The sequence below is a fragment of the Siniperca chuatsi genome, linkage group LG17 (assembly GCF_020085105.1).
Source record: "Siniperca chuatsi isolate FFG_IHB_CAS linkage group LG17, ASM2008510v1, whole genome shotgun sequence".
Lineage (NCBI taxonomy): Eukaryota > Metazoa > Chordata > Actinopteri > Centrarchiformes > Sinipercidae > Siniperca > Siniperca chuatsi.
In genome coordinates, this window is record NC_058058.1 from 17046123 (window position 1) to 17073819 (window position 27697).

Consider the following 27697-nt stretch of genomic DNA (forward strand, 5'->3'; position numbering starts at 1 on the left):
GTCCCACTTGCATCAGTTAACTGGCATCATCTGTGTCGTTCATGCTTTACAATCGCTGGCTCATCAGCTGACTAGTGATGTCCATTCATATACATAAAGGTGTACAGTGTGGCTGTTGTAACCCAACACTTCAAACCGTTATTGATGAGCTCATGCCAATGTCCTTTGCTGCTGCATCTCCACCACCACAACCTTTTCTTATTAAGATTTAATGTTCATGTATGTTTTTTAAGAGGGGATAAGTTCCCTCATCAGAATCTCTGAACACTTACACACCATCTGTTTGAAGTTTTGTGCCCTACTTGGCTCCTGTCATCCTCTTTTCTCACACTTACAACTGCCTTGAAGCACTTTGGACAAGATGACCATCAGCCCTCTTGATTGCCTCTTTTATGTGCAGGATCGACAAGTTTTGATCTTGATGTTGATAATCCTGAGGGTTTCGGTGTGTGCTCGGGGAATGAGGCTTATATGCAGGGCTGGCTAACTGAGCTCTGACAGGTTTTTGTGAATCTCCCACATCCTGGATACCCCAAGGAAGATAGAAACTGCAGACAGAGGGCTCACAGACTCGCTTTGGATAAATCATCCCATCCAATCCCACTTGGTCCTCAGCCAGTATTATTTACATATTCAAATTAACCGCAGGATTAACTTGAGGTTTGCGTTGTGAACTCACTGAAGCGGATGTATTATGCATCTGTCTTGTGCATGTGCTTGAATTTTCCAAATTTATTAAAATATTTGTACTGGTGGGAGCCTTCAGTACCTTTGAAGTACAAGGGGCAGAGAGAAGCAACCATGTTATACTTTCTGCTAAAAAAAATCCTTAATTTCTGCTTCTCAGCCCCCCTCTCTATCTTTGTTTCTCCGTATTCCTCTAGTCATGCATCATCAGAATTATAATTTATCATACAGTCAGGTCTCTGTGAGTAAATTGCTTGCATGCACACAACCAATCACATTACTTTGGCAAAACACAAGAGAAGGATTTTATAAATACAAGGAAAATCTGATCCCGCTCAACTCTCTGTCTCTGTCAGTTTGCTTCCTCTTAACAGAATCCTGTCTCCAGTGTCTAATGCTCAGGATGCTCTGGTCTATCATGTCTCAGTTTCATTTTTCATGGCTGCTTGTGTGTATGGCACTCATCTTCCACTTCAGTAGACAACTTAAGACCTTTGGAGTGAGACAGATTGGTGCTATCTGGTCTTGATTTAAGCTTGATAGGTGATATGGGGTGTGTACCGGCGAAGGTGCCACAGGCAGGTTTATATGACAGTAAACAATGCTTTATCTCTGGGTGGAAAGTGGCTGGTTGTCCCCTCCTAACCTGCTGTGGTATATTACCCTGAGGGGGAAACACACACTTCCTTTTTAGTGTGTGACTTACAGCCTGAGTGAATGAATTGCCTTGAAGTATAAGAGTGTGTGGGCTGTTTATGGTGAAGCAATTAGAGGATCTACTTGTGCTTAAAACACGCACACATGAATGCTATGAATGCACATGTATTAATTAGCAATAGAACACACGTGTGGGGTCTGGGGTGGTCTATGTTTTAATGGATTTTACGAATATGGGAAGGAGCTTGTTCAAGCTCACATGGGGGTGTTAATGGATTTGAAATCTTAATACAATAGTCTCATACCAAATGTTTGTTGCAAGAGTTTTTGGTCACTGTAATAATAGAAGAGAAGATCGATACCACTCCATATATTTACACTAAATATAAAGCTAGAGCCTGCCAGTGACTATCTTAGTTTAGCATAACCAGCATCTATTAAGCTCACTAATTAACACGTTACATCTTGTTTAATCTGTAAAAGAACAAAAACAAATGTGAAAGTTGTGTTTATTAAAATGTTATTTATTAATATGTTTCAGTGCTGAGTCACAGTGGAGGGATATGTCCTGGCACTCACATGTAGGTTTGCTGCCTGGACAAAAACAGGCAATAAAACCTACACGGACAAAGCTAACCACTCGATTTGGCAAACTGAGATTGCTGAAGATTCCTATTATCGTTGCCGGAACTTTTGAATTAATTAGTTTAGCTTTTCCCCTTTGCTTTCACACCACAAATTAACTGCACCAAAGTTCAGCTGGCAGCAGACTGCAGACCCTCTTTTTCAAGTGGTCTCGCACCAGAGTTTCACACCAACGTAAAGGAAACTAGCCAAAAGGATAAGCGCATTTGTACCTGCGAGGCATATGTAACACGTTTTAAAAAGTGCAATGTTAATATATTTTTATATTTTTGCTTTGTGTCACATGTATGTATGTGAACAAAAGCTTTGTAAGAATATCAATCGTCTGCCTCATATTTCCAGACGCCTCTCAAAGTCGTATCTCTTCAAACCTCACTGCATTCAAACTGCAGGGATAATAAAAGAGAAATAAGTTAGTGCTTCTCCCGCTGTGCTGGGACCCCTCATAAAATGCTTTGAGTACCGTGGAAAATCCGAGCGGACAGACTTTGGATAGAAGGGAAACACTGGCCGCGAACCCAACGTTTAACGAGGCTCCATGGGTCCCTTAACTTTAAGCACTTTGGTTTTCCGGCTGTGTCGCCGTAGGCTCTGTGTGTCAAAGACTTTCGACACTGGTGCGTATCCGTATTTCTCCACAGTAGATGTTGAAATTTGTGGCTCAGAGGTAATGGATGCTTGCATTTTAGCCAGGTGAGATCAGAGGTTTTTGTAGGCTGACTGAAACAACCGCTTGGTGAACTTTTTCCAGCACAGATATTCAGTCTGGCTAAATGTCACACCCTGTTGCATAATGTTCTTCAATCAGCCATTTTGTGCTACAATTTGGTTGACAACATGGTCTAAGAGGTAAATGACCTGTCAGTGTGATTTTACATCAAATCATTCTCAAATTGAAAAACGGTCTTTATGGACTCCTCCTAACACTCCCATTAAAAAAAAAAATAATCTTAAAAAACTTTGTCCCTGGTTCGTGTAAATGTACACTGAATGTTTATACTGAACAGGCATTCCACATCACTGAGTAATACCTCCTGAATTTTAAGACCATTTGAGGATAGAGAAACATATGCGGATGAATCAAACTTTGAGCAATGTTGATTTGTTCAACACTCTGCCAATATGCAAGCAGACAGACAAGTGAAAGTGTACTGACATGTTTTGCCTCCCTAGGATCTAGAAAATTGGATTGCTTGAGTAATTATTTTGATGCTGTGAATAATTGCATTCTTGCTGCCATGAGTGCTAAAATATCTGGCAGAAACCTACACCAAAACAAAAAAACACAGCAAAGATGTGAGTTTGAGCACCAAATGAAGAAGGGGCAGAAATAAACTGTTGTTGCATGGAAAGCCTCTCAACCACCACAGCATGTACCCTATCAAGGGCCCTCATAATTAATCATTTGCCTCACAAATCCCATTAGTGTATAATGAGGGAACAAGTGCTATTAGTATGACATGACTGACACAGTTATCTCCTAAGACGTACAGCATTATAAGCCCTGTGCAGACTGACAGGCTCACCTCTGCTTTCAGAACAAACGTAAAGGAAACTCTTTTTGTTTGTGTTCTCTCAGGAGACAATATCAACTCCACACCATCAGGCTGTGTTGGGCTTTCTACTATGACTGAAAAGATACACTGGTTTCTTTCCAGGTTTCTTTTGAGACAGCATGACTCAGTTCTTTGGTGAGGTCAGAAGCTGCATCATTAGTGGTGCTGCACAATGTGCAGCAGCCTTCAGCACCCGCAGATGAATTCTCCCTCAGTGCTACTGTCATCCCTGGAAGGTTAGAAAAATATACTTTCTACAAATTCTCCTTCTCGCTCCTGTTTTCTCATTTCTGCAGCTCTTCAAATTTTGACAACCACAACACCTCAGGTCTCCCCTCCCCCTGCTTCACTACAAAATAAGATACTAAGATGAATGTGGCAGTAAATATCATCACACAAGTGGATCAGTGATATGCTTTAAGGCATTGCTTTGGCACTTACGTTCTTAATATCAAAGGGTTTAAATCAAGAGGGCCTACATGATTATCATGCAGCGAGCATTGTCTTAATACATCAAAGGCTTTGAAAACACAGAGCTAATTTAAGATTATAATTTATGAGTGTTGCGTTGTAATCCTGAAGGAGGAGTTATTTTATTAGGTAATCTCTACTCCTCTCTCCGTAGACTTGTGAGGGATGCTAATTTCCTGAAGAGGCAAACACCATCAAGTGCAATTTAAAAATCCAATAAAAATTTTGATTGTTCTGAGCTTTGTGAATAAATTGACTTGGCCTTTAAAATGTGGAATAGTGCTGTGAGCGCATCATGTTGAAAACAGAGCACAGATGACATGATGGTCTCTGAAATTAGTCAGTTAATACTTCTGGGGACGATGTGCCAATCATGAACTAATGAGTGTAAAAAAATGATTTTCCCTCCTGTAAAATGATCATGAAAAGTTCTTCATCTTCCTCCCTTTCATGCAGTGCTCCGCCCCATTGCAGAAGTGGTGCATTTTCGAATGCCTGAATGCAGCCACTACTGTTAAATCCCATCACGACTCAAACGTTCTATCTCTCACGAGCAGAGCATAGAGACGGTGCTACAGATTAGTCCCTGAGTGAGAAGATATTTTGATGGTTTGATTTATTTTCTTTGGACTGCGGCACTGAACACAGTAAGGGTTCCTTTCTCTCATATTATGCTCAATATAGTGCTATAGCTGGCGCACACATACAGGCTGTCACAGGGGTATGCATCCGCACATTCTTACACAGCATGAAAACTGTATTGCACATACCCACACACACACATTTTGATCCAGGTCTTATGACACATTTTTTCTTTTGTGAGACACCAAACAAACAGAGAAACAGGCAAGAGCAACATCTGAAAGAAACCCAGAAACATTTTATGGTCAACTCCTCTGGGTCATCTTCACACATGACTGGACATTTCACAGATCTACATCTGATGTTTGCCCATGTAGGTCAGCATGTTTTTCGGTCCACCACTTTGGTCCAGACTGATTTATCTCAACACTTAGTGGCTGGATTGCCATAATATTTGGTACAGACATTCATGGTCCCCAGAGGATGAAGCCTATTGACTTTTCCCATAGTGCTAAGCGTTGACATTTGTGGTTTGGAGGATACATGTTACACCTCAAATTTTGTGTTATTCTTGAAACCCCTAAACATATGTCACCAACATTGTTTAGCTGTATGTTACTTCATGTGCACAAATTGACTGAGCATGACTTAAGTAGTCTGTGCACACAAATGATCAGTTATTATATTGGCTTCTGTATGGCATGCTCGTTAAACACGAGAATCTGTGGCCACAAAGTGACAATCTTTGGCCTCTCAGTGCCCCAGGCATGTTTGCTCATGGACCTTGACTGTGAGCTGGGTTGGTGTTGGGTGCTGCAAGGGTGAGAGCTGTGGTTCACTGTAGCCAAGTAGAAAACCAGATGAGCTGCTATCACACCTTGATGAATAAAATGGGGCAGTAGAGTCTTTTTACCAAACAGAGGAAAACGTGTTAAATGTGTCCTTTCTCTATTGTCCTTGTGCAGTGAGGCTCAGTTGTAATGAATTTCTGGCCACGACAACTGAAATTACTCCAAGCCTTGGGTGAAAGAGTGGTTCAGTGCACAGTCAGTACACTTGAGTTGGAGTGAATGGACATGAATGTGCCCGGCATAGAAGAAACATGACCGTCCATGGCAACTGTGATCTGAGCAGTCGTGGTCAGCACCTGGAGACGTGATGGTTTCAAGTGACCTTGAAACATTTTTAACACACAGATGAAGATTTAGACATGGAACACTTTCCCTCGCAAGATAGCTTTCACAGCTGATTTCTGAGCACACATGACACATTTTTGGATTTGTTCAGCGTACTGTGAGATTGTCGCTCTCAGGGAACATTCTAAAATGCCTGAAATAGCCAGCTGCTGACATTTTCCTGAAGTTTCACAGGCCAAGACCAAGATGGCGGCTGTTCAAAGCAATTTATGGCTTCTTCCTCTAACTTTCTGTTTATTGTTCCATTGAATCTACTGAAGAAAAGCCTATAACAGGAGGGTCTATGACAACTATGGAGATTTCACCCTCATTGTATCTTCATTATTACATAACTCCTTCATTATTACATAACTCCTCAATCTTTGCCTTCATATGCAATACAGTTTGCATACAATTTCAGACTTTGCATTGAATATTTTCATTTAAAGATTCCTTTTGATGAATTTGGTGTTAGGGCTGTCGGCAGGGGACAATATTTATCAGAAGAATGACCAAACAGCTCCATACACATCTAACTTCATCATCATATGCAGGAGGACAGTATGTCTTCGTCTCTTGGCTGTACCATTAGGATTCAGCAGAGCCTGAAATTGCATATACAGTAGCTGCCTATAGAAAGGCTGAAAAATATTCACATGAAGAGGTGAACTCAGCCTTGTTAGTGTGATAACAACTTTAATTTGTCGTGAGGAGGGAGCCGTCCATCGTGGAGACAAATTGTGTCAGTCGATTCTGTCCTGTTCCACACATCAGGTGCTGGTATGTGATTTGAACCTTTAGAATAAAAAAGGGGCTGTACGGCGCTGCCAAGCCCGAAGCATCACAAAGACACAAATGGAGTAAGACTTCCTTTGTTTTCCCTGCACATTCATTATACAAAAGCTCTCAACCCTGAAACACTGACAAGAATAGTGTTGTTGGCGAGGAAAATGCTGCTGAATCATCAGATTGTTGCAGAAATGCTTTAAAGTTTGTGTCATTGGAAAAAACACCCATTTTCCTTTCCCTTTGGAGTCCATAATCTCATTAAATCATTTAAAAAACACAGAATGAAATGTACCTTTTATCATGAAGTAAGTGCTGCAACTATTTTCATCTAAATTCTTTCATCTTTTTCCTCCTTTGCAAACACATGTTGCAGCTTGTTTCTCCAATTGCTGTTTGCTCAAAAAAGAGCAACACCAAAGAATATTTTATGTCTGTATTCTTGTGCTAAATGGATTTTAAAAAAACACCAATCAATTTGGCTTTTACAAAATGCAATTTTTTTTATCAGCTTTAAGATGATGCCAATCCGACCTGAAAGGGAGTAAGAGACAAACACAAGCCAAACTGAATGACAGGAACGTAACAAAAATAGCTGTCAGAGTATTTTCACAGTGCAAAAATCTATTATATACACAGTTTCAGCTCTTATTTACATGGACATGAACATACAAAATATACACAATCTCTCTTCCCCAAACCCAAAAGATTAATAATATGTCTTACAGAGTGCACCACATCCAAGACAAATCACTATTATAAAGATGAAGAGATGAATTTCATACTAAAATAAATAACATTCTTTAAAATTACATGAGAACATGTACAGCATAAAACCTACTCTGCCATCATAGGATGATGATGTAATTTTTTGATATTGATTGTCACTCTCCGTTCCTTCCTTATTCCAGGCTAGCAACAAAAAAGTCATTGAAATATATCATTGCAAAAGATCCAAATGTCTGTTTTATTCAAGAAGGAATTAAGGGGATTGTTAAGTGAAGCTACAAAATAAGATGGCTAATGTTTTTTGTTGCTGGCTAAACTGCAACAGATAGTAAAGAGCTGCATCCTTAACTTGACTGATTTGATTTGGTGACCTAATTAGACCAATTTAATGTTATTAGCTCCTAGTGTTGAGTGTTCAACTTTGTTCCCAGATAAACCTCCATTATATATTTGAATGTGATTTTCTTTGTAGGGTCCTATTTATCTGGTTATAAAATGTTATTGCAGAAAGCACATATTCACAATGTATCTTTAATTATATTAATTATTTGTATTTGATTGCATATTAATGGTAATTAATAAGCCAGTAATTACAATGTGTAATACAAGTGTGTTTTCCAACATACTATCAACTTCAGAGTCTTATTCTATGTGACGAAATGTGCAATTTGATTCTTAGCTTCACATTATAGGTGGAAATATACATTTCAAACTGTACTTCATTATAACCCTCTAATGTCTCATATTTCTCACACAAATCTTGGTAAAAGTTATTCCAGTTGACAATGACAAGAAAACCTAAAAATCATCACATTCAACAGATAACACAGTAGCACCCATGTAGACAGAAAATGTAGTGAGTCTGTGAGTACAATTGCCACATTAAGTTTAAAAATTAAACAAAGTCGGGTAATAATTTATATTTTTGTTTTTGTCAGCAAATCCCATGAAAAGACCAAAACTAACAATGAATTCATCCTACTAACAAGTATTTCCTGTGTTGTCAAAGCCTGATATATCTTATTCCTCTGTGCCATAGAGCTCCATTGTTTGATTGATTAACACAGGCACTGTAGTTTATTTTGAATCAATCCCACATACACCGTCCTGCTGCTGTAAATACTCACTAGAGCACCAAATGTGTATAAATGCACAGCTGAAAATAAACCCAAACAAATTGTACTACTATTTACTCCTGTTTGAGTAACATTTCATAAAAACTACAGTGCCCAGATGTTTAAGAAAATTCCTTTTTTTCACAGTTTTTAAAGATTTATATCTTCATTGGAAATGAATGGGCTTCCTGCTGAGTGCCACAGACAGGGTAAAGAGGTTGGAAAGTATTGAGAGATGGACTAATGCATTTTTGGTTTTGTCTTTTCATGGGATTTGTTAACAATAACAGAAATACAGAATTTCCCCAGCCTTATCCTTAAAGATGCTCCTAAGCCGTGTCTTTTACAAAGATTTTACTTCTCTGAACTTTTCCCCTGTCACGTAAACAGGAAAGGGATTTTCAGTTAAGGGGTCAACAAACAAATCACAGCAGTCTGAGCCAGCTAGAGGGTTTATTTGCTCTTGGCTACACGCGCTAGGATAATAAATGTTTTTCCCTGGCTGAATTGAAATGTCTGTTATCTGATAGTTTAGAAGCTTATTGGGCTTCTAAGTAACTTTTAAACATAAATGCAAGGCAGGATTTATCCAAGTTTCCACAAAACTGTTGATTTTTAAAATGTTTACTAGTGACACAAAGCAAATTCAGTGTGGCCTTTTGTTTGTATTCACACTTAAACGCACTATGGCCATCAAGATTTTTAACTTCCATCAGCCAGAATCTTATGGCACAGTTACGACAAAGCAACAATAAAATTACAAGAGTAATATGAATGTATTTAGGACAAAGAATAGATTATTCATGTTTGTTGTGCAAGATTGTGAACACGCCTTTAAGACTCTGTGCATACAGTTTGGATGTGATCTTCTCATCATTTCACCTTTAGTGAGCCTTTCCTTTGCCCTGGATGCTCATTCATACAAAAAATTCATGAATAAATATGCATGGAGGAGAGAATATCACTTTTTCAAAAAACAGGAAATAAAAGGCATTATAAGCACGACAATGTGCACCTTCCACACTTCAGAGAAACTGCTTGTTTGTCAGAATCATTGGCACAACTGAGAGCATATTTGACACATAAACAGTGAAACAACTCTTGTGGCTGTTCAACCTCAAAATAAAGTTTTTTTATTCATACATCTTTTGTGCATTTAGCTTCTTTTTGCTTCTCAGCCCTGTGATGTTCAGCATCAGCACAAATACAGCAACTGCAAAAACAACAAAGCAGTCAGGAGTGCAGCATCACAGGACACACACTTAGCACGTAATTAGGAATTGACAAGAATAAAATATTAATAGAAAACAAAAATAAATCCTTTTAAAACATTTGAACACTTTTTTTCAAATGAAACATGACATGAACATACATGAACATTATGTACACAATTCCAGAGCTTCAAGCACAGAGGGTCTTTTGAAATTTGACCTCTATCATGGCACATACGTTCAGGTTTGTGAAGTTTGTTTGTGTCCGTGTGTGTGTGTGTGTGTGTGTGTCTGGACATGGTGCGCCCCTTCATAGCTGTGACCAACGTACAGTACCCTTTGGTATAGGTGAGGTTAGGAAGGATTGGTTCTTCTACTTCACCTTAAATCAATCAACCATCAAAATCATTATTCACCTCTACCTTATGTCAATCAGAACCAATATCACCATCACTGTCACATTCAGTAGCATCATCTTGTACAGAAAACATTGCCAGCCTCCTTGTCATCACAGTCACAGTTATTTCTGTCACCACACCTCCGTCACTGTGAGCGTTAGCTCACACAGTTTAGCAGCTTTAGGAAGTGACACATGTCAAAAGCAGCTCTTGTCTCATGCCACAAGTTCTTGACATCAGAGTTCTCAAAAAGCAGCTGCAACAGCAATGTAAAGTAAAATGAAGTGTCAGGCCTGTAGCTATCCATCTCCGTCCTAATGAGCTTCCAGACCTGTATTATCGTCCAGGGCTGAACAAACCAGCCTCACTGGTTTAATCACTGAGATCTGGCAAACCGGATTCATTTTCCTTTCTTAATGTACATCTGAGTTGCTCTGCTGCTCTTCTTCAGCCGCCCCACCTCTTTATCCTCAGTGTGGCTCAAGCGTATGTCTCTCCTGATTTTAGTGCCACCAGTTCAGAGTCCTCTGTGTGGCGCCCGTTCAAGTGTTCGCTGTTACAGTCATGGTGGTACATAAAGGCGGGTTCCTCTGTGATGGAGGTGGCTGTGTAGGATGTGGAGCGCATGGAGCAGTGGTCCTTTCGTCTCTGACCCCACTGGGTTTTATACTGCATCCACTGCCTCTTTAGAGCTGCCTGCACCTGGATGACACACAGGTAAAAGAGAGAGTTCACTATCATGCTCAGAATCTATCTCAGAATCGTTTTTGAAGGTAATGCTTTGAACCGAAATGTCGGAATCAAGCATGGTAAGGTTACCATGGAATCTAAAAGTGGTATTTTTGTTGTCTTGCCATGGGAAAACATTACTCGTTGCCTTTGTCTTGTCATACAGACCACATCTCAGAGCAAATGTCAAAGGTTCACGTCACAAACATTTCTCTGAACTTTTTTCTGTTTTGCTTCTCTGTTGCACTTTGACCACAAGATTATTCCACCAGACATCCAAATTTACATGCAAATCAATATGTGAGTAAGGCAGAGCCAATGTAAACACCATCTCGTGACAATATTAATCCAACAGACGGTGATCTTAACTGATGCGAGCGTAACTGCTGCAGCATGTGTGGCCCGCTCAAATTTCAGTCACATTAACAGATGCCAGTTAGGAAATGTAAACACCAAACTCACATTTCTTGAAATGTGGCCAGATCATCACATTATAAAGGGGACGAAAGAGTTAGTCTGTACTGAGCTACAGTGGTGCGAGAAAGTGTTTGCCCCCTTCCTGATTTCTTATTTTTTTGCATGTTTGTCACACTTAAATATTTCAGATCATCAAACAAATTTAAATATTAGTCAAAGATAACACAAGTAAACACAACATGGAGTTTTTAAATGAAGGTTGTTCTTATTAAGGGAAAACAAAAGCCAAACCTACATGGCCCTGTGTGAAAAAGTGATTGCCCCACCTGTTAAAACATAACTTAACTGTGGTTTATCACAAATGAGTTAAATTTCTCTAGCCACACTCACACCTGATTACTGCCACACCTGTTCTCAATCAAGAAATCACTTAAATAGGACCTGCCTGACAAATGAAGTAGACCAAAAGATCTTCAAAAACTAGACATCATGCCGAGATCCGAAGAAATTCAAGTAATTGAGATCTATCAGACTGGAAAAGGTTATAAAGCCATTTCAAAAGTTTTGGGACTCCAGCGAACCACAGTGAGAGCCATTATCCACAAATGACGAAAACATAGAACAGTGGTGAACCTTCCCAGGTGTGGCCGGCCGACCAAAATTACCCCAAGAGCGCAGTGACGACTCATCCAAGAGGTCACAAAAGACCCCACAACAACATCCAAAGAACTGCAGGCCTCACTTGCCTCAGTAAAGGTCAGTGTTCATGACTCCACCATAAGAAAGAGACTGGGCAAAAATGGCCTGCATGGCAGAGTTCCAAGATGAAAACCACTGCTGAGCAAAAAGGCATTAAGGCACATTAAGGCTCATCTCATTTTTGCCAGAAAACATCTTGATGATCCCCAAGACTTTTGGGAAAATACTCTGTGGACTGACAAGACAAAAGTTGAACTTTTTGGAAGGTGTGTGTCCCATTACATAAGTAATACAGCATTTCAGAAAAAGAACATCATACCAATGGTAAAATATGGTGGTGGTAGTGTGATGGTCTGGGCCTGTTTTGCTGCTTCAGGACCAAAAACTCCTGAAGGAGAATGTCCGGCCATCTGTTCGTGACCTCAAGCTGAAGCAAATTTGGGTTCTGCAGCAGGACAATGATCCAAAACACATCAGCAAGTCCACCTCTGAATGGCTAAAGAAGAACAAAATGAAGACTTTGGAGTGGCCTAGTCAAAGTCCTGACCTGAATCCTACTGAGATGCTGTGGCAAGAACATAAAAAGGCAGTTCATGCTCGAAAACTCTCCAATATGGCTGAATTACAACAATTCTACAAAGATGAGTAGGCCAAAATTCCTCCACAGCACTGTAAAAGACTCATTGCAAGTTATTGCAAACGCTTGATTGCAGTTTTTGCTGTTAAGGGTGGCCCAACCAGTTATTAGGTTTAGAGGGCAATCACTATTTCACACAGGGCCATGTAGGTTTGGATTTTGTTTTCCCTTAATAATAACAACCTTCATTTAAAAACTGCATTTTGTGTTTACTTGTGTCATCTTTGACTAATATTTAAATTTGTTTGATGATCTGAAACATTTAAGTGTGACAAACATGCAAAAAAATAAGAAATCAGGAAGGGGGCAAACACCACTGTATATGTCAAAGATTTAATCATGTAATTACATATTCATTCTCCCCTACATCTGCCATCTATAACTGCTATTAGGGTGTACAAGGACCTTCCCCTCAGCCATTCCACTGGCTTCCACTCACAGCCAATCAAAGATATCAAGACAAATATTTACATTTTGTCTTCAGCCTGTAGTTTGAGGGATGTGCGCAGCCATTCCTTGTGGATACATTTACAAATTTTGCACAGCTGCCACCATGATTATCCAAAAAGGGTACATGAATGTTACTTTTCTCTATTGCATGTTGACTGAAATGTCACTCTGTATCAATCAGCAACCAAATCAAAGAGTATGCTGCTTCTTTCTCTTCACTGCTCTGCACTTCAGTAATTACACAAGCAACAGATTTTCATGCAACCATTTGGTGCCGCCAAATGGGAACTCATCAGGGGCGTAAATTATTATGCTGATGACATACTGTAAGTCACCCTTCATAATCCCTCTATTTAGTCCCTCATATGATCAGTGGTTATGGTGTTATATCAAGCTATTGATTAAAACTCCCAACTTTAAACTTCTAAGTCAGAAAATAAAGACATTTCTTAAATATGGGACAAACTGCAAATGTTTTCAAAAACTCTACTTCTTAATTCCCCTGTAAGATGGTTACCCTTTCAGAAGTTTAGTAAACTTCAGAATGACAACAACAAACTCAAACTTTTCACCCTCCAGAAGCCTAAATGCCTGGGAGAACGCAATGCTCCAAATTCGACACTCCCTCCCTCAGTTCACCTACATTACCAATAAAGCTGAACAAAAGGAAAGCATCTCCTCGTAGCTTCCTGCTGAGCTTTCAGTAACTAAAGAAATGTAACTTCAGGATACACTATTCATAAACAAATGTTTAAAAAACTATTTATTACTCTTGTGCCCCTTCTATTCTCAAATCAATCTGACACACCTACGTTTCTGAACAGTAAAACATTTCATTGTTTTCAGACAGAAATGAGTAATAAACAGCACCTTTTTAGTGGTGACATGTTCTTAACCTGCAGCTGTGTTGCAAGTATTTTGTTTGGTAATATGCACCACTGAAGCACAGTGAAAAACTGAAATTGTAAGAGCCATAAGGTGACTCCTGCATGTTTACTAAATCTTGTGTTCCTGTCTTATATTTCCTTTATCAAATTATTTTCTTTCTAAACAATTCAGCACTATGTACATATTGACTGATTGATTAAACAAGAACTGGAGTGTGAACTGAGTTACTAAAAACAGAAACCAGAGCTACAATCCTCCAGCAGTGCAATGCATATAATTTTATTCTGTAACACCCTAATACTACTGTAATTACTGCGTGTATATTAACACACAATGATCCAATGATATAAATTGTGACACTAATTGTGATAATGAGATAAAAGAGCAGCCAGGGCTTACATGTCTTGCTTGATGTCACAAATACAGCATGAAAGTGGTTTGTCTCACTGACCTAACATCACAATGGGGCCATTGAAGAAACAAGGCAGGTCTGTGCAGTTTGGCCTTGAAATCAAAAAACAGAATTGAAACCAGCCCCAGGAACCCGTGTCCTGATTATGGGAGCTGAATTGGTCATTATGTGGGTGAAGCAAACAAACCCTCTCATTCCCTTGTGACAGTTTGTGTTTGTTGACCTTGCATCACCCAGAAAGTGGGCTCCCCCTTTAGACATATGCCCTACACATTGTTTATACTACATGTGTTGTTTACATTGTTTAAGAAGATGTTGCTGTGTTCTGGCTGCTCATGTATGAGCTAATACCCGACCTATTTTCCAGGCTGAATGTATAAAACGCAACTCCACACTAGGTTGCTAGTTCCTGTGTGCCAGATACTTCACGCTGAGTATTTAAATCTGCTGATCTCTCAGTTTATGCATATCTGCCCAGTTTTCTTCTCATGCAAAAAATACCTCATAACAACCTCACTGTCTCTATATAACAGAGAATTTCACTGCACAATTTTTACTTATTTTAACTCTATATTATAAAAGCATATTAGTTTTAAACACACAGAAATATTTGTCTGTAACTGCCTGATCAGTCTGTGCTATTCACACAACCAAGGGATCTACCAACCTGTTAAAAATGCATAATTCAACCTTATAGCACGTATCATTGGTGCTTTGCTCTGCAGGGACCATGAGCTTGAAAGCATCTGTCACACAATGAGTCTGCGGAACTGAAAGGTCTCCACAACACCATTAACCCCAGGTCTGGGCTTTAATGGAAATCTAGCTCATTTGTTTGGAGAAGTGTTTGAACCAAGTTAAGGATGCTCGCAGTCAGACAGCTGCAGACAGACTTAGAAAGACTGACAAGAGGACTTGAAAGGAGAGTCAATTTCCAGCTGGGCTTGGAAACCACACAGTCATTTATAAACTGTGTCTTACTCTTCACCTGACATGACCCTTCAGCTTTTACTGCTGCAGCACTAGATTGGTCTCAGCAGAGACAAGCAGCACAATGCTTTACAACCTGTTACAATTGGGCTAATGACAGATGTAGCATCTCTGTGAAGTTACAACTATTTTACTTAAGTATTCAATGCCAAAACCCAACTTTGAGTCTGTGTTTGGCTCACTTCTTGATATGCTGTCAGGCACGGATGTAAGATGCCAGAGGTCTGACCTGGAAAAACAAAATATGAAAAAGTTTTGCCTGATGTCGTAAGCAATGAGTGGTTTTATTGCTCCATGACGGAACATCTCCCAGAGTAACATGTGCAGGTTGACCTTTATAAAAGGGCAGTTGCTCTATCAGTGTTATTTTGTCACATATGGCTGGTGAGAAATTTCTACCTTTGGAGAGAGCCAGGCTAGCCATTTGTCCCTGCTTCCTGCCTTATGGTAAGCTAAGCTAACTGTCTCCTGGCTCTATTTTATATTTAGCTTACAGACATGAGAGTGAATTCGATCTCCTCATCTAACTCTTGGCCAACAAAAGCGAATAAGGGCATAATTCCCAAAATGTCAAACTTGTCCTTTAACTTCACACAACACTGTGCAGTAGCCAAGCACTGTAGGGAAACCAAACTGCTAATATGTGTAAATACATAAACAGAGCTTACCTCTCCATTGAAGAAGCAGAATATTGTTGCCACCAGTAATCCCTTAAAAAGCAAACAAATAAACATGATTAGCAAATTTTTTGCAAAAGTAGTGGAATTTAATCAACATGTGTCACTTTCTAGTAGTGAGGTAGGACAGCAACTTCACAATCATATAGAGGGCTTTTTGAAAAAAGAAAAGTGCAGCACAGAGAGTAATTGGTGAAGCAATGTAATCCCTATCTGGTAAGTGAATGCAGTGACTGCCTACCTGGACATTTCATTGCCTGCCTGTTGTTTAATTAAGTGCCTAACTGGTGGTCAAATAAAGATAATGGAGTGGCTAACTGGTTCTTTAAAGGGTATATCAGCAGTGAATCACATCAATCAATCACAACAAACACGAGGCAGAAAACAAGGTTTATATGGGTGGAAACTTTCAAGCATGCCAAACGCCTAAATCTCGAGCCTGATGGGACCTGAGGGCACTGACAAATGTGGGCTGGGTTCAGGATCATCATCATCATGCATGCATACTGAGAGTTTGGGACTAACACATAAATATTACTATTAAGTATTACTTTCAATATTAAAGGTACATTGATTACAATTCTTGCTTACTTTTTTCTTTCATCAATGACCAGATGTGCAAAATACCTCGACCCACAGGAGCAGTGAAGCAGCACTTTTTTGCGTTTTAATTTACTGTTGAATTAACTTTGAACTGAGCTCCTACCTGGTACTTTAATGGACATTTGGATTAATTCAGTGCCTTGCTGTCAGCTCAGTGCCTACCTGGTAGTGCATGAGTATGTGCATGATGTACTCATAGACCTCCCCAGCTAGCCGGTTCTCTGGCCTCCAGGGGAAAATGACAAACTGTATTCCCAGCAGGGGAACCAGGATCAGGGTGGCTCTCACTGCCTTCATGTACATGTTGGACTCTGCCCGGTGTGTGTCTCTCAACTTGGTCACTAACACTCTTATAATATTTAGTAAGAAGAAGAGGTTCACCTGCAGAAAATAAAACAATTATGAAAAACAAAACATAATAAAAATAATAGCCAGTAGATCTTTTATGTTTTAAGAACTCAAACTACTACCAAAATAACAAACCAGTAACAGTATGTATTTCTCTTCTATTGTCTTGAAACAGTGGATTAGTCAAACTTACAAGAAGCGCTGCCACTATAGGACCATGGACTGCATAGAGCAGATGGGTTTCCACGCTCATCCAACAGCTACAGAAGGAAAAACATATCAGTCAGTGCTGTCTGCTGCCCAAAATACACATACTCACACACATACAAAAACATGCACACTCTCACTCTCTGTCGCACACAGACGAGCACGTATGGAAACATCTCCTGTTTATTTGCAGAAGTTTCTGGAACATTACTCACTTGTCATCGAAATACGTTTTCCTTGCCACAGCGTGGATGGATGCAGGCACGAGAGGAAAGCCTTGGACAGGAAAAAGATGGTGGCCACATGAGATCTTGAGTGAATTTATGCAACAGTAAAAGTGTGGTTAATTTGGTCAGTTGTTTTGTTGGTCTTAGAATTCCTCATCAAATACATTTTTACTTCGCAAATATCATTTTATATATTCTTGAAAAGGATATTCACAGTGGATCAACTTTGACATCCTAATTTCTACAAACTTTCCTATCGTAATTTTATTGCTCCAACCCCAAAAACAACACTGCATGGCTAATTTCCTGTAACAATCCTGCCAAATCTGACATTGTGTTCATAAAAAACTTTAGAGATTGGGCTCAGATTTGCTTTTTACTTTTCATCTGGATGTAAACACAAGTCCATGAACGGTCCATTTTCAGACACCATCGAGGCCCTGCAGCATATTGGCCACAGATGAACCTGACTAACTGGCCGGCCCTCCACACACACACACACACACACACACACTCACACACGGCAAAAACAGGCCTCAAGGTTATCCTCCCATTTTTAATGATGACTATCCATTTAGTTCCATCGCCTACTTGTTTGACAGACTGTACCCATTATTCCTGTTTTGAACGAGGTGAAAAGAGGACAGCACTAAGCACTAAGCAACAGGTGGGCCAATAAAGCTATCAGCATGTCCAGGTTGACATACTGTAGGAGGATGTAGGAGGAGTAAATTGTGGTTGCTAGATTGTGTCCCATCTTGTTGATTTGCTTTTCGATGACTTTTCAATCTGCGATAGAGTCCAGTAGGGACATAAAAAAATTGTCTTAACAGATACACAAAGAGAAAAAATACAGCCAATAGAGTTTTGATCAAATGCAGACGGACTCACCCCAGCCCAGGAGGTAGTACCAGTGCAGATGCTGCTCCTCTGCAAACACAGCCACCACAATGAGCGTGTGCAGGTAGATGCCTTCACAGAGCATCCAGAAATAATTGCAGCCCAGCATGTACATGTGGAAGAAGTGCAACACTTTACAGCCAACCTGCAGAGACAGCCAAAACAGGAATATTTGTTATTTGTCTGTTTTTGACTTATATCTATATAAAAAGATATCTTTAAGACAGTTCAATTTAAACAATCCTGACATCATCCCAGCAGGACACACACACAAAAAGATTTAAGAGGATGTTTCTGCACTCATCGCACAAAATCATTAGCCAGTATTAACCCTTGCAGACAGAGAAAATGTTTATTCATTTACCCCCTCTGGAGATGAGCTGAGATGGAAAACATGATTTTTCTTTGTATTTGAAGTGCTCTTTTATTGCATTAGTCTCACTTTGTGCAAGGAAGTGAGAAAAAGCCATGAAGTGCATACTAGTCTCATTATTATTATTAAATTATTATTTCTTGAAAGAGATGACTTTGATGACATATCATTATGTCAATCTTATCTAACCACAGTCTACTAATGCTATAATTACCAAGACACTTATGGATGTGCCATAAACTGTAATTCAGCTACTGACTGCTACACACTAGTTCCAATGAACCTGACTGTACTGAAAGAAAATCCAAACTTCACTCTTAAAAATAACTTTTCTTCCACAAAAGTTAATAGTGAGTTAATTTCACATTTTCTTATGTGTGCCTTTGGAAATTTTGAGACTCATTGTTTCATTTCTTAGGAGATTTGTTAAGGAGACAGGTTTTTGTCTGCTTAATCGACAGGCTCCTCAGCCAATGCGTCAGCTGTGTTGGCTGCTGCTTGCTCGTCACATCTCAGATGGCTTCCTTCCCCTGTGCCTGAATTTGGATTATGTGGCTCCAATAAAAGCCAAGATGGCTGCAAGTGGTAACCCAAATCCATCTTGAAACTTAAGGGTAATGTAACAAATTACTACAACACATCTGTTTCTCTTCAGTCTATGGTAACTACTCAAAAAGTACAATATCATACTGTATAATATTGCAAAAAACATGTTCCCTCCTAGGCTTTTGATCACAACATTTTATTAAATAAGCTTTTTCACATGTTTTGCTGCCAGACTTCTCTTCTGCCTCTCTTATTAATCTAAAGCTTGTGCTAAACTACAAGAAGACAAAATTTCACAAGAGCACAAATTCTTGAAGTTTGTACTCCGATCCAGGCTCTCAATGGAAATAAATGAAAGACTTATAAGGAATTTCGTTAGACAACAGATTGTCCTACAAAACATGTTGAAAACCTCAACCAAAAACTAAAAAATTATAATTGGATTCTTACATGGCAGCAGTTTGTTTCTCCTTCAAAACAGAAAAAAACATTTTACAATCCACTATACTATCTGTACTGGATTATGAAAATATTATTTATACTCATGCTGCTTCCACTACTCTTAAACCACTGGATGTCATTTTCCACAGTGCCATTTGATTCAAAGTTATATGAAAAGGGATGGTCATCATTGACAGCAAGAATGCATCAGCATACCTGTGTTTTCAAATACAAGACTTTGCTATCTAAATTGCTGAGATTAATATCCTTTGTTGAGTTGTCACTATCAGAATGAAGTGCAAAGCATATTAATGTTCGTCCCTCGACCTCTGAGGGACTTCAAAGTTCTGCTTTTATTTTAATAATTGTTGTGATTGTTTTAATGAGTGTGTCTGTATATGTAGTGATTGTTTTGTGTGACAAAATTGTCTTCTTGTAATCTTAAATAAAAATATTTGTCTCTCTTGCAAAAGAGATCTTGTTTTCAATGACACTTCCTGAATAAATAAAGCACAATTTATTAACTAACTGACTTCTTACTCTGAAAAACAATGTTCCTGTGTTAAAAGAGTGTGCATGCAGCCACAGTATAATTCAAAGATGCTGGCATTGCTGGCATTAACTGCTGCTCTCAGGGGTCATCTTAGATCAAAACACACAACAGTCATTCACTTCTAAACTTTTAGCCATATGTCTCTCGATCACTTTCCTACGTTTCCCTTTCCACTCGAGGAGTCTCCACTATTACAGACGTGGACTCGTATCTGTATGCAGAGAGTTAGGCCACTCACTTTTCATTAATTCACAATTTGTGAAAGTTACCGACAATGTTCTGCTTTACAAATCAAGCTGCTATAGATCATGTAGATGTTTCTCATGTTTTCAGCCTCCTCCCTGGTTTGACATAAGCTTTGGGGATTCACTCCCCCACACTGCTGGCAGGCCAAGCCAGACTCTACATCACCACACCAGAGAGAATAAAAAGAGCTTGTTTTCTCTGTGAGAGCAAATCTCCACCACAATCCACCATTCCTAAATCACCAGCGCAGAAAACAGACTCATAAGTCTCACTTTGGCAGCAGTAAATTTCTAAATGTTTCCCAACAGACACGCGTGAATCCCTACCGATGGTGCTTGTGATTTCTTTTTCTGCTCCCTCTTGAAAAGCAGGGCCATGTGACCAATTTTGTTTTGACATGTTGCGGCGAGTTAGCTCAACTTGACAGTTCTATGTCAGAAAGTAACAGATTCAACACAAACCCTTTTGACAAGTGGCGAGGAGGAGAGGCTTGAAAGTGAGCCATTGCGCAAAAATATATATATTTCCTCACATTGATGATGATGGCTGTCATTCCTGGCTGCTTCCTTGGATACGTTCAGAGACGGGATGTGAATAAAGACAGCAGTCAGGATGAGCCAGACAGATTTGGTGAATGCATGAAAAGGAACAGCAGCAGGACACAGAATCAAACCCAAATCCAGCTGAAGCCTCTGATGTCTCCTGGATGTTTCTAGTACTTTGTCGGGCCAGAGATGCTCCAGCTGAAAGCAGGCTGGGGCTAATTGGATTGTAAGCACTGTGAGCCAACTTCTACAATCCTATCTGTTGTTTTTGTATGGCACTTTGATCATCTGAAGTTCTTTTTTTTTTTTTTTTTAGTTTTTGCACATTAACATATTGGGGGGATGAAGGTTTTTAAAGTTTTTAGTAAGTAGGCAATATTCTGAAACAGTTTTTCATTAACTTGGACTTCTAGAGCCTGAAGGTGTTTTATTTTATTCAGGACATAAAAGTAAAGATGATCCATTTTTTTAGAGTTGAAAAACTCTGCAATTACAACTTTTAAGAAGCAGCACGCACTGAGTTAACAGGCTTTCATTTTTTTTTATTTCCAAAAAGGAGTGGTTCTTGAAAAGTAACACATGAATTTATGTTCAGGCCTGATAGTAAGGCATTCCAACAAGACAGGTTTATCATCTCTACCAAAGCAGACCTAAGGATTTCAAAGAATTCACTTAATGCATTCAATGTGGCTCCAAAGCTCTGACAGGAGAATGTGGAAGAGAGCAAAAAACTGTCTGTTGATCGTGTAACACTGCCAAGATATGGCACAGTGAGATGAAATACTAATTAGGATATATTTATGTCTGTTGTACAAACTTTTAAATATTTAAAATAATGAGCAACTCCAGTTAAATTTTGCTTCCTCGCCTTGCAGAGCAAATTCATTTGAAAAAGTTCATAGAAAAATTTTCTTTCTTGCATTTTTATTTGGCTTGGCATAAATTATGAATGCATTTGTATCTCATTTCAAGACAGTGGAACTAATCCTCCTCCTCACACTGTATTCTGCTAAATGGCACTTTGTAACCATGCTAGCATCTGGGTCTAGGGATGGCAATGTCGGTCGTCTGTTTGTTGGTCCGCCACGTATTAGGTCCAAACTGAAATTTCTCAACAAATATTTTTCTATACAATTTGGTAAAGACTTTCATGCCCCCCTTAGGATGAATTGTAATACTTTTGCTAAACTAATGAGCTAGCTGCTAGCATGACTGTGACTCTTAAAAGTCAACAAGATATGTTGTGTTAGTTTCCATCCCCAATATGGATGTATGGCAGCATGGGCAGTCACATTTGTTGTAGTCCTGGTGGTAAATATTCGACAGAGGCCGCACTCACCGGGTTTCTGCCTACCACTTCAGGGTTATTGACCACTGCTACGAGGTAGATGATGGTGAGGGCTGAATTGAGCACATAGGAGCAGAAGAGGTTCTTGTGCAGGGTGATCCTTTGGCAGCTCAGACTCCTGTGTGAAGAGAGATGCCATGATTGATTTTGTGACATGCTGGCAGGCCAGGACATGATGTGATAATTAAAAAAATAAAAATCTCCTCTGACATACAAAAATACAACATAAAAGAAGACAAAAAACTTGCTATAACAGATGAAGTACAAGAAGTAACTCATGACTGGCAGGCTAATAGTTTAATAGGGTAGTCAGATGTTGTGACAGTCTGTAAAATATCAAATAATTGGGAGCTTTCATCTCAGATCATTTTTTGTGGTTGGTAAAAAATCCCTGGGATCAATGAGCTGGATTGCCTCTAAATGCTCTGTACTGTAGCTACATGCTAGAAGCGCTGTTAAATAATGCATAATGGATCCCAAGGGTGCTTCCTCATTACCTCAGCTGGCCACTCAGAATTAATACCATAATGAAATTCTTGACGGGCAAAGTGAAAATAACTATTACAATCAAAATTAAATGTACCATGCTTACAGAGTGTTTAAAGCTGAATGAAACCTTGCACCAAATATATAATATATTTAGCAGAATATAGCCTTATATAAATATGTCCTCTACAGTTTAAGACGTTATATCCTTTTATTGCTTATGGCCAATTTTATCTTTGTTGAGTCATGAAAACCCCAGAGACCCATGAAAAACAGAAAGAGTGCTAAATTTCCTCAAGCCAAGACAAAACAGCATATACAACTGCACATTTTCACTGTCTTATTCAGAGGCCATGGTTATCTCTAGCAGAAGAAAAGTCTCGCTTTAGCTCCAGTCATAAAAGGAAATGCAGGAGCTGCTGCTGAATGCTTATATACAAGGGGTTTTTCTCTAATAGGGGATGTCAAAACACAGGCTGAATCCTTATGGCAGTGTTGTTCGGACTGTCACAGGTCCTAACGTCTTCAGGTCGACTGTTCCACCATCTCTGTTTTTCCACAGCAAGCTGGAGTATTTTTATCTGGGAATCCTGACAGTGTTGATGTAGAGTTGTAAATAACAGAGTAGTGCAGCTGTACACCATCACATACCACTGTAAGCTTCACATCTGGAATGTGAATCTTTTAATAAATTAAGCCTCCAATATTTTAAGTGTTTGGCTATAAATTTATTAAGTTAAAAAGAAATAAAGATTTTCTATGCCAATAACTTTGTTACTTTGTTGAGATCTTAATTTGTTAGGACTTTGATCTTGATGAATTGTGAATGTCCTGCTGAATTTCTGTGTAGCTGAGTTAAGAGTTTGACTCTCAGCAGGTCGTGGGGTTTTGCGATAATGCACCTGCCCTCAACACAGCTGCTAGATTTATGAGTGTGTATAAAAGTTTGCAGCAAACTGAGGGTCTCTTACAATATCTGTTCTGGATAACAGCTGCGTTTAGGAGGTCAACACCCTTCAGCACGTCAATACTTTACAACTGCAGCATTCAAGAACAACAGGGCCAACACAGCAACTTTTCCAAATATTGTTACAGAACATAAAGTAATTTTTTTCCCCCTAGGCTCCATATACAGGTTTCTTCACGGATATCTGCGTATAAACAGTATCTGAGTATAAACCTTATTGCGCCATTAAATATAATGTTGATTAAGTTCCTTCCTTCCTAAAGAGATAAACTATAAAGTTTCAACATTGAGTGGCCAGGCCTCATCATTTCCAAATTTCACATACATTAACTGAATATTATACCTCCCTTCCCCTTATCCGCTTTGTTATTTTGAACTCTAATCTAATTGAATTTCACCAGCAGTATCTCAATTAATTGTGCACTTTTCCCCTCTGGGATTAAGCAGTACGTTGGGATGAACAACCTTCAGAATCAGAAATACTTTACTTAATGAGCAATGCACTCAGGTGCACACGTTTCTAATAAGAGCAAAGCACAAATGTATTCAATGGACTTCACAGCTCTCCAATTTTGAATCCTAAATATCCATGAAATAAATGGGCAGCACAAGGAAACCAAGTTGGCGTGAAATTAGCGACAGTTAAGTTGTGTATAAATTACACTCAGTGAAGCAGCGGAACTATTTTCAGGTTGATAGTTTGCATTCATTTGTGACAGCAGTGCGACAGAGAAGATTTCTGTCTTCTGTATTGATTTAACACTGTGCTAATGTTAGAGTCACTATTAGATCATGTTACTTGCCCCAGAGCAGCTCTACAAGTGTATAAACAATCAACAGTCTTGATTATATTATAAAATGTGACTGAAACATCAACACTCATTAACACTGAGAAACTTTCTGTGTGTGGCTCTGGGGCAAGTGAGTGCGTAAAACTGTTAAATTCACTCTGCTAGTGTGGACAGAGGCAGAATGAAGATTTTGCTGACTGCAAATAAGACTGAGACCAAAGCACTGCCCATGATGAGTAATGAAATGTCTGGAGGAGACTATAGTGAAAGCCCAACACCATCTGTGTGCCTGTCAGATTCACTGATGACAGTAAAGACATGATTGAGCCTTTAAGGGCAAAGCTATCACTGATTAATTATCCCAGAACTATGACAAACAGTATCAGCCATTTGCACCACGTTAACCATTCACTAACAAATATAATGTGCATTATCAAACCAATAACTGCAACTGCAGCTAAATTCTCATATGGTTAAAATCTTAAATGGAGGGTAAGAACACGACATTGAATCCATTACCTGAAGTAGAAGAAGATGGCCAGAGAGATGAGCAGGGAGGCTATAGATAAAGCATGACCCACAATTGCCATGTAAAACAGGATATATGCTGACTGTAAAAAAACACAGACAAACAGGACTGAGTAATAGCAAATAACGTGTAGCCTTACTCCTTGGGAAAAATCTGAATTAGAGCTAAAGTGAAGGTATACGGAAGAAATATGATGGAAATGAGGTGTCACATGTTGTAGTTTGTGAAAAGTAAGCATTTTTATGGCACAAATGCATTCTGTATACAAAATGCAGCATGTGACACTTGGCACTAAATAAAGTGCCATTAATGTTAAATTTTGTACAATCCTCAACAAGAAATAAGAAACCTTACTTGTTGTGAGCATCACTCCTATTATGCTATTTTATTCATCAGCATAATTCTTGAAATATGGGTGCCAGTTCCAGTTTAACTGTATTATTTAAACCACTAATTTTGAAGACAAAATACACACTAAATGCCCATTATGACCTTCTGCACGAATTTTGAAACTGCTTTTCACCAAACTTTGGTTAGTATAGTAGGTCAAAGTTGAACTAGTGCAGCAATCAGCTCATCAAAAGCTTATAATGGACAGAATGGGGATTGAATTAAACATTTGCCTATGTTTTCATCCTCAAATAAGTTGTATCAATAAGATACTAACTAAGGGCTTGTTTAAAAACAAGTCTGATCATTGTCCCCTTTTGCAAAGCTGGTGGATAAAATGTAAGTATGGCAATAAGGTCCAGGAAGAAAAAACAAAAAAAAAATATAACAAAAAAAACAGGGATATAAGTCTAACCTGCAAGAATGAAACCAAACCACAACTACTTTGAGAAATGCAGATATTTACTGAGTACATACTAAGTAATACAGTCTGATAAATGAAGATTGCTAAAACAAAATAATATACCATTTGTTAATTGGAATAATGAAACAGGCTGACACTAGAATCGCGAAATGATGCATAAATGAATGAATATAAAATGATAATCAGCTGTTGGTCACAGTAAAATGAGATTATAAAGACTCAGGGTCAACAAATCTTGCAAAGGATCAAACTACACCAATGTTTTTGCATCTCAGTTGATGGTGTGGTCCTTGCTTGTGAAAGAAAGAATTAAGAGCTTAAGTTGGCATCAACTCAGTCTTATCAGAAAATCCTGGAATGTTTATTTAGCCTTATTTCTCTTTGGGATCATATTACTGAGGCTATTTGTTCTCAGAAGTTTCCTGAAGCTGGGAGGCTGGAAAATCAGGTTTCTGTGGTAACAGATGGAGCAACTGATTTTTGGTTCTGATCGATCAGCAGACTTTAAGTCTTTCTCCCAGGTTTTCCAGGACAGCTGTTCCAACTTGAACTAGTACACTGACTGGATGTAGCAAGATGGAGTTTCTTGCAGTTGTTTGCAGAAGTTTTGTTTACAAGTTTCCGTTATTTGCAATTGGTAATTTTCTCTGTTTGACATGAGAGAGCAGAGTTGTTGTTTTTTTATTTTATTTCCATGGATATTCGCATGATGAAATTTTTTGAAAGTTTTGGAAAACTTGTTGACATTAAGATAGAGGGTGCCTAATCATCAACATTAAAAATGAAAAAGTTTGCAAAAGGAAAGCCAGAAAATTTTAAGTAGTAAAAGTTACAAGGTGCAAAAATGTCTGGGAAGGCACTTATGGTTTGGAGTGCAAATGTTGGATTTATGCAAGATTTGGCGTGAAGCAAAATTTGGCACTGTGTGGTTGCACATATTCAACCAATTACTTTCATCACCCTGTGCCATTAAAACTTGTAGACAAATAGTTATAGGTTGCATAAAAACATTAACAAAACACCTTTCAGTTGTCCAACAACTCTGTTACTAAGGACAATTTTCAGCAAACACATTTCATGACCTCTTGACCAAACCAACCTCTAGCAAACATTACAACAAGTATGGTATGACCATTTTCTGTAATCATATACCATGAGTTATACTGTAGCAGGGATAATATTGATTAAATCGTATAACTAATCTGTGAACAAGTGCATAAATGAATTGCAGTGCTGATTAAAAGTCATGTGAGTAAATGCAAAATGTCTCTCAAAGTCCATGAGTGTGACTCTGATGTCCCTTCTGGCAAAATACTGGAATGAGCTATGTGGTGTCCTGGTCGGGTTTCCATGTGGTAAACGTTGTTAGCTTCTTGGTACAGCAGCCTGGTGCTGTTGGTGATAAGAATGTTGTTAATATGTGATGGTGTCAACATGAGATTATTTGCAGGGAGACTCCTCTGTCCAGGCCTGTGTTTTATGACAACTGTATAGCCTTAGGGACAGAGGGCTTGGAATAGTTTTATGGTTTTGTTCCAACAAATGCAAAATCTGTTTGAACTGTAAAACAAAACCTGCTTTACCTGTGAGATAAGAACCAAAGTACATTTTTAAATGTTCTATTCTTGCAAATAAACACATGCAGCATTAAATGTCAGCATTGCCTTTGGACTTTCACCTGATTCAGACCAGGTGTGATCTCACCCTATGCATTTACATGTTACTTTCCATCTCTAAATATGTCTGTGTCTGGTACAATATTTATGGGCAACTACATTAGAACTCTATATTTCCAGTTGCCACATTTTCTCATATCTGCCCACCCTCCAAATACCAGAGGACTCCATGCAAACAAAAAGATT

At 38.9% G+C, this 27697-nt stretch overlaps 1 protein-coding gene across 4 annotated transcripts in view; it reads right to left on the reverse strand.

The window, feature by feature from the left end:
• Window positions 1-8742: 8742 nt before the first annotated feature.
• calcr (calcitonin receptor) overlaps window positions 8743-27697 on the reverse strand; it is a 59176-nt gene continuing 40221 nt past the window's right edge. For all 4 annotated transcript variants that reach the window (XM_044171025.1, XM_044171023.1, XM_044171022.1 and 1 more), the window contains 8 exons: window positions 25012-25103; window positions 22240-22366; window positions 18188-18341; window positions 17285-17345; window positions 17056-17122; window positions 16677-16895; window positions 15903-15944; window positions 8743-10714 (listed from right to left, as the gene is read on the reverse strand). In XM_044171025.1, the coding sequence (XP_044026960.1) occupies window positions 10493-10714; window positions 15903-15944; window positions 16677-16895; window positions 17056-17122; window positions 17285-17345; window positions 18188-18341; window positions 22240-22366; window positions 25012-25103 (984 nt within the window). In that variant the 3' untranslated portion in view covers window positions 8743-10492. The remainder of the gene's footprint in view (window positions 10715-15902; window positions 15945-16676; window positions 16896-17055; window positions 17123-17284; window positions 17346-18187; window positions 18342-22239; window positions 22367-25011; window positions 25104-27697) is intronic.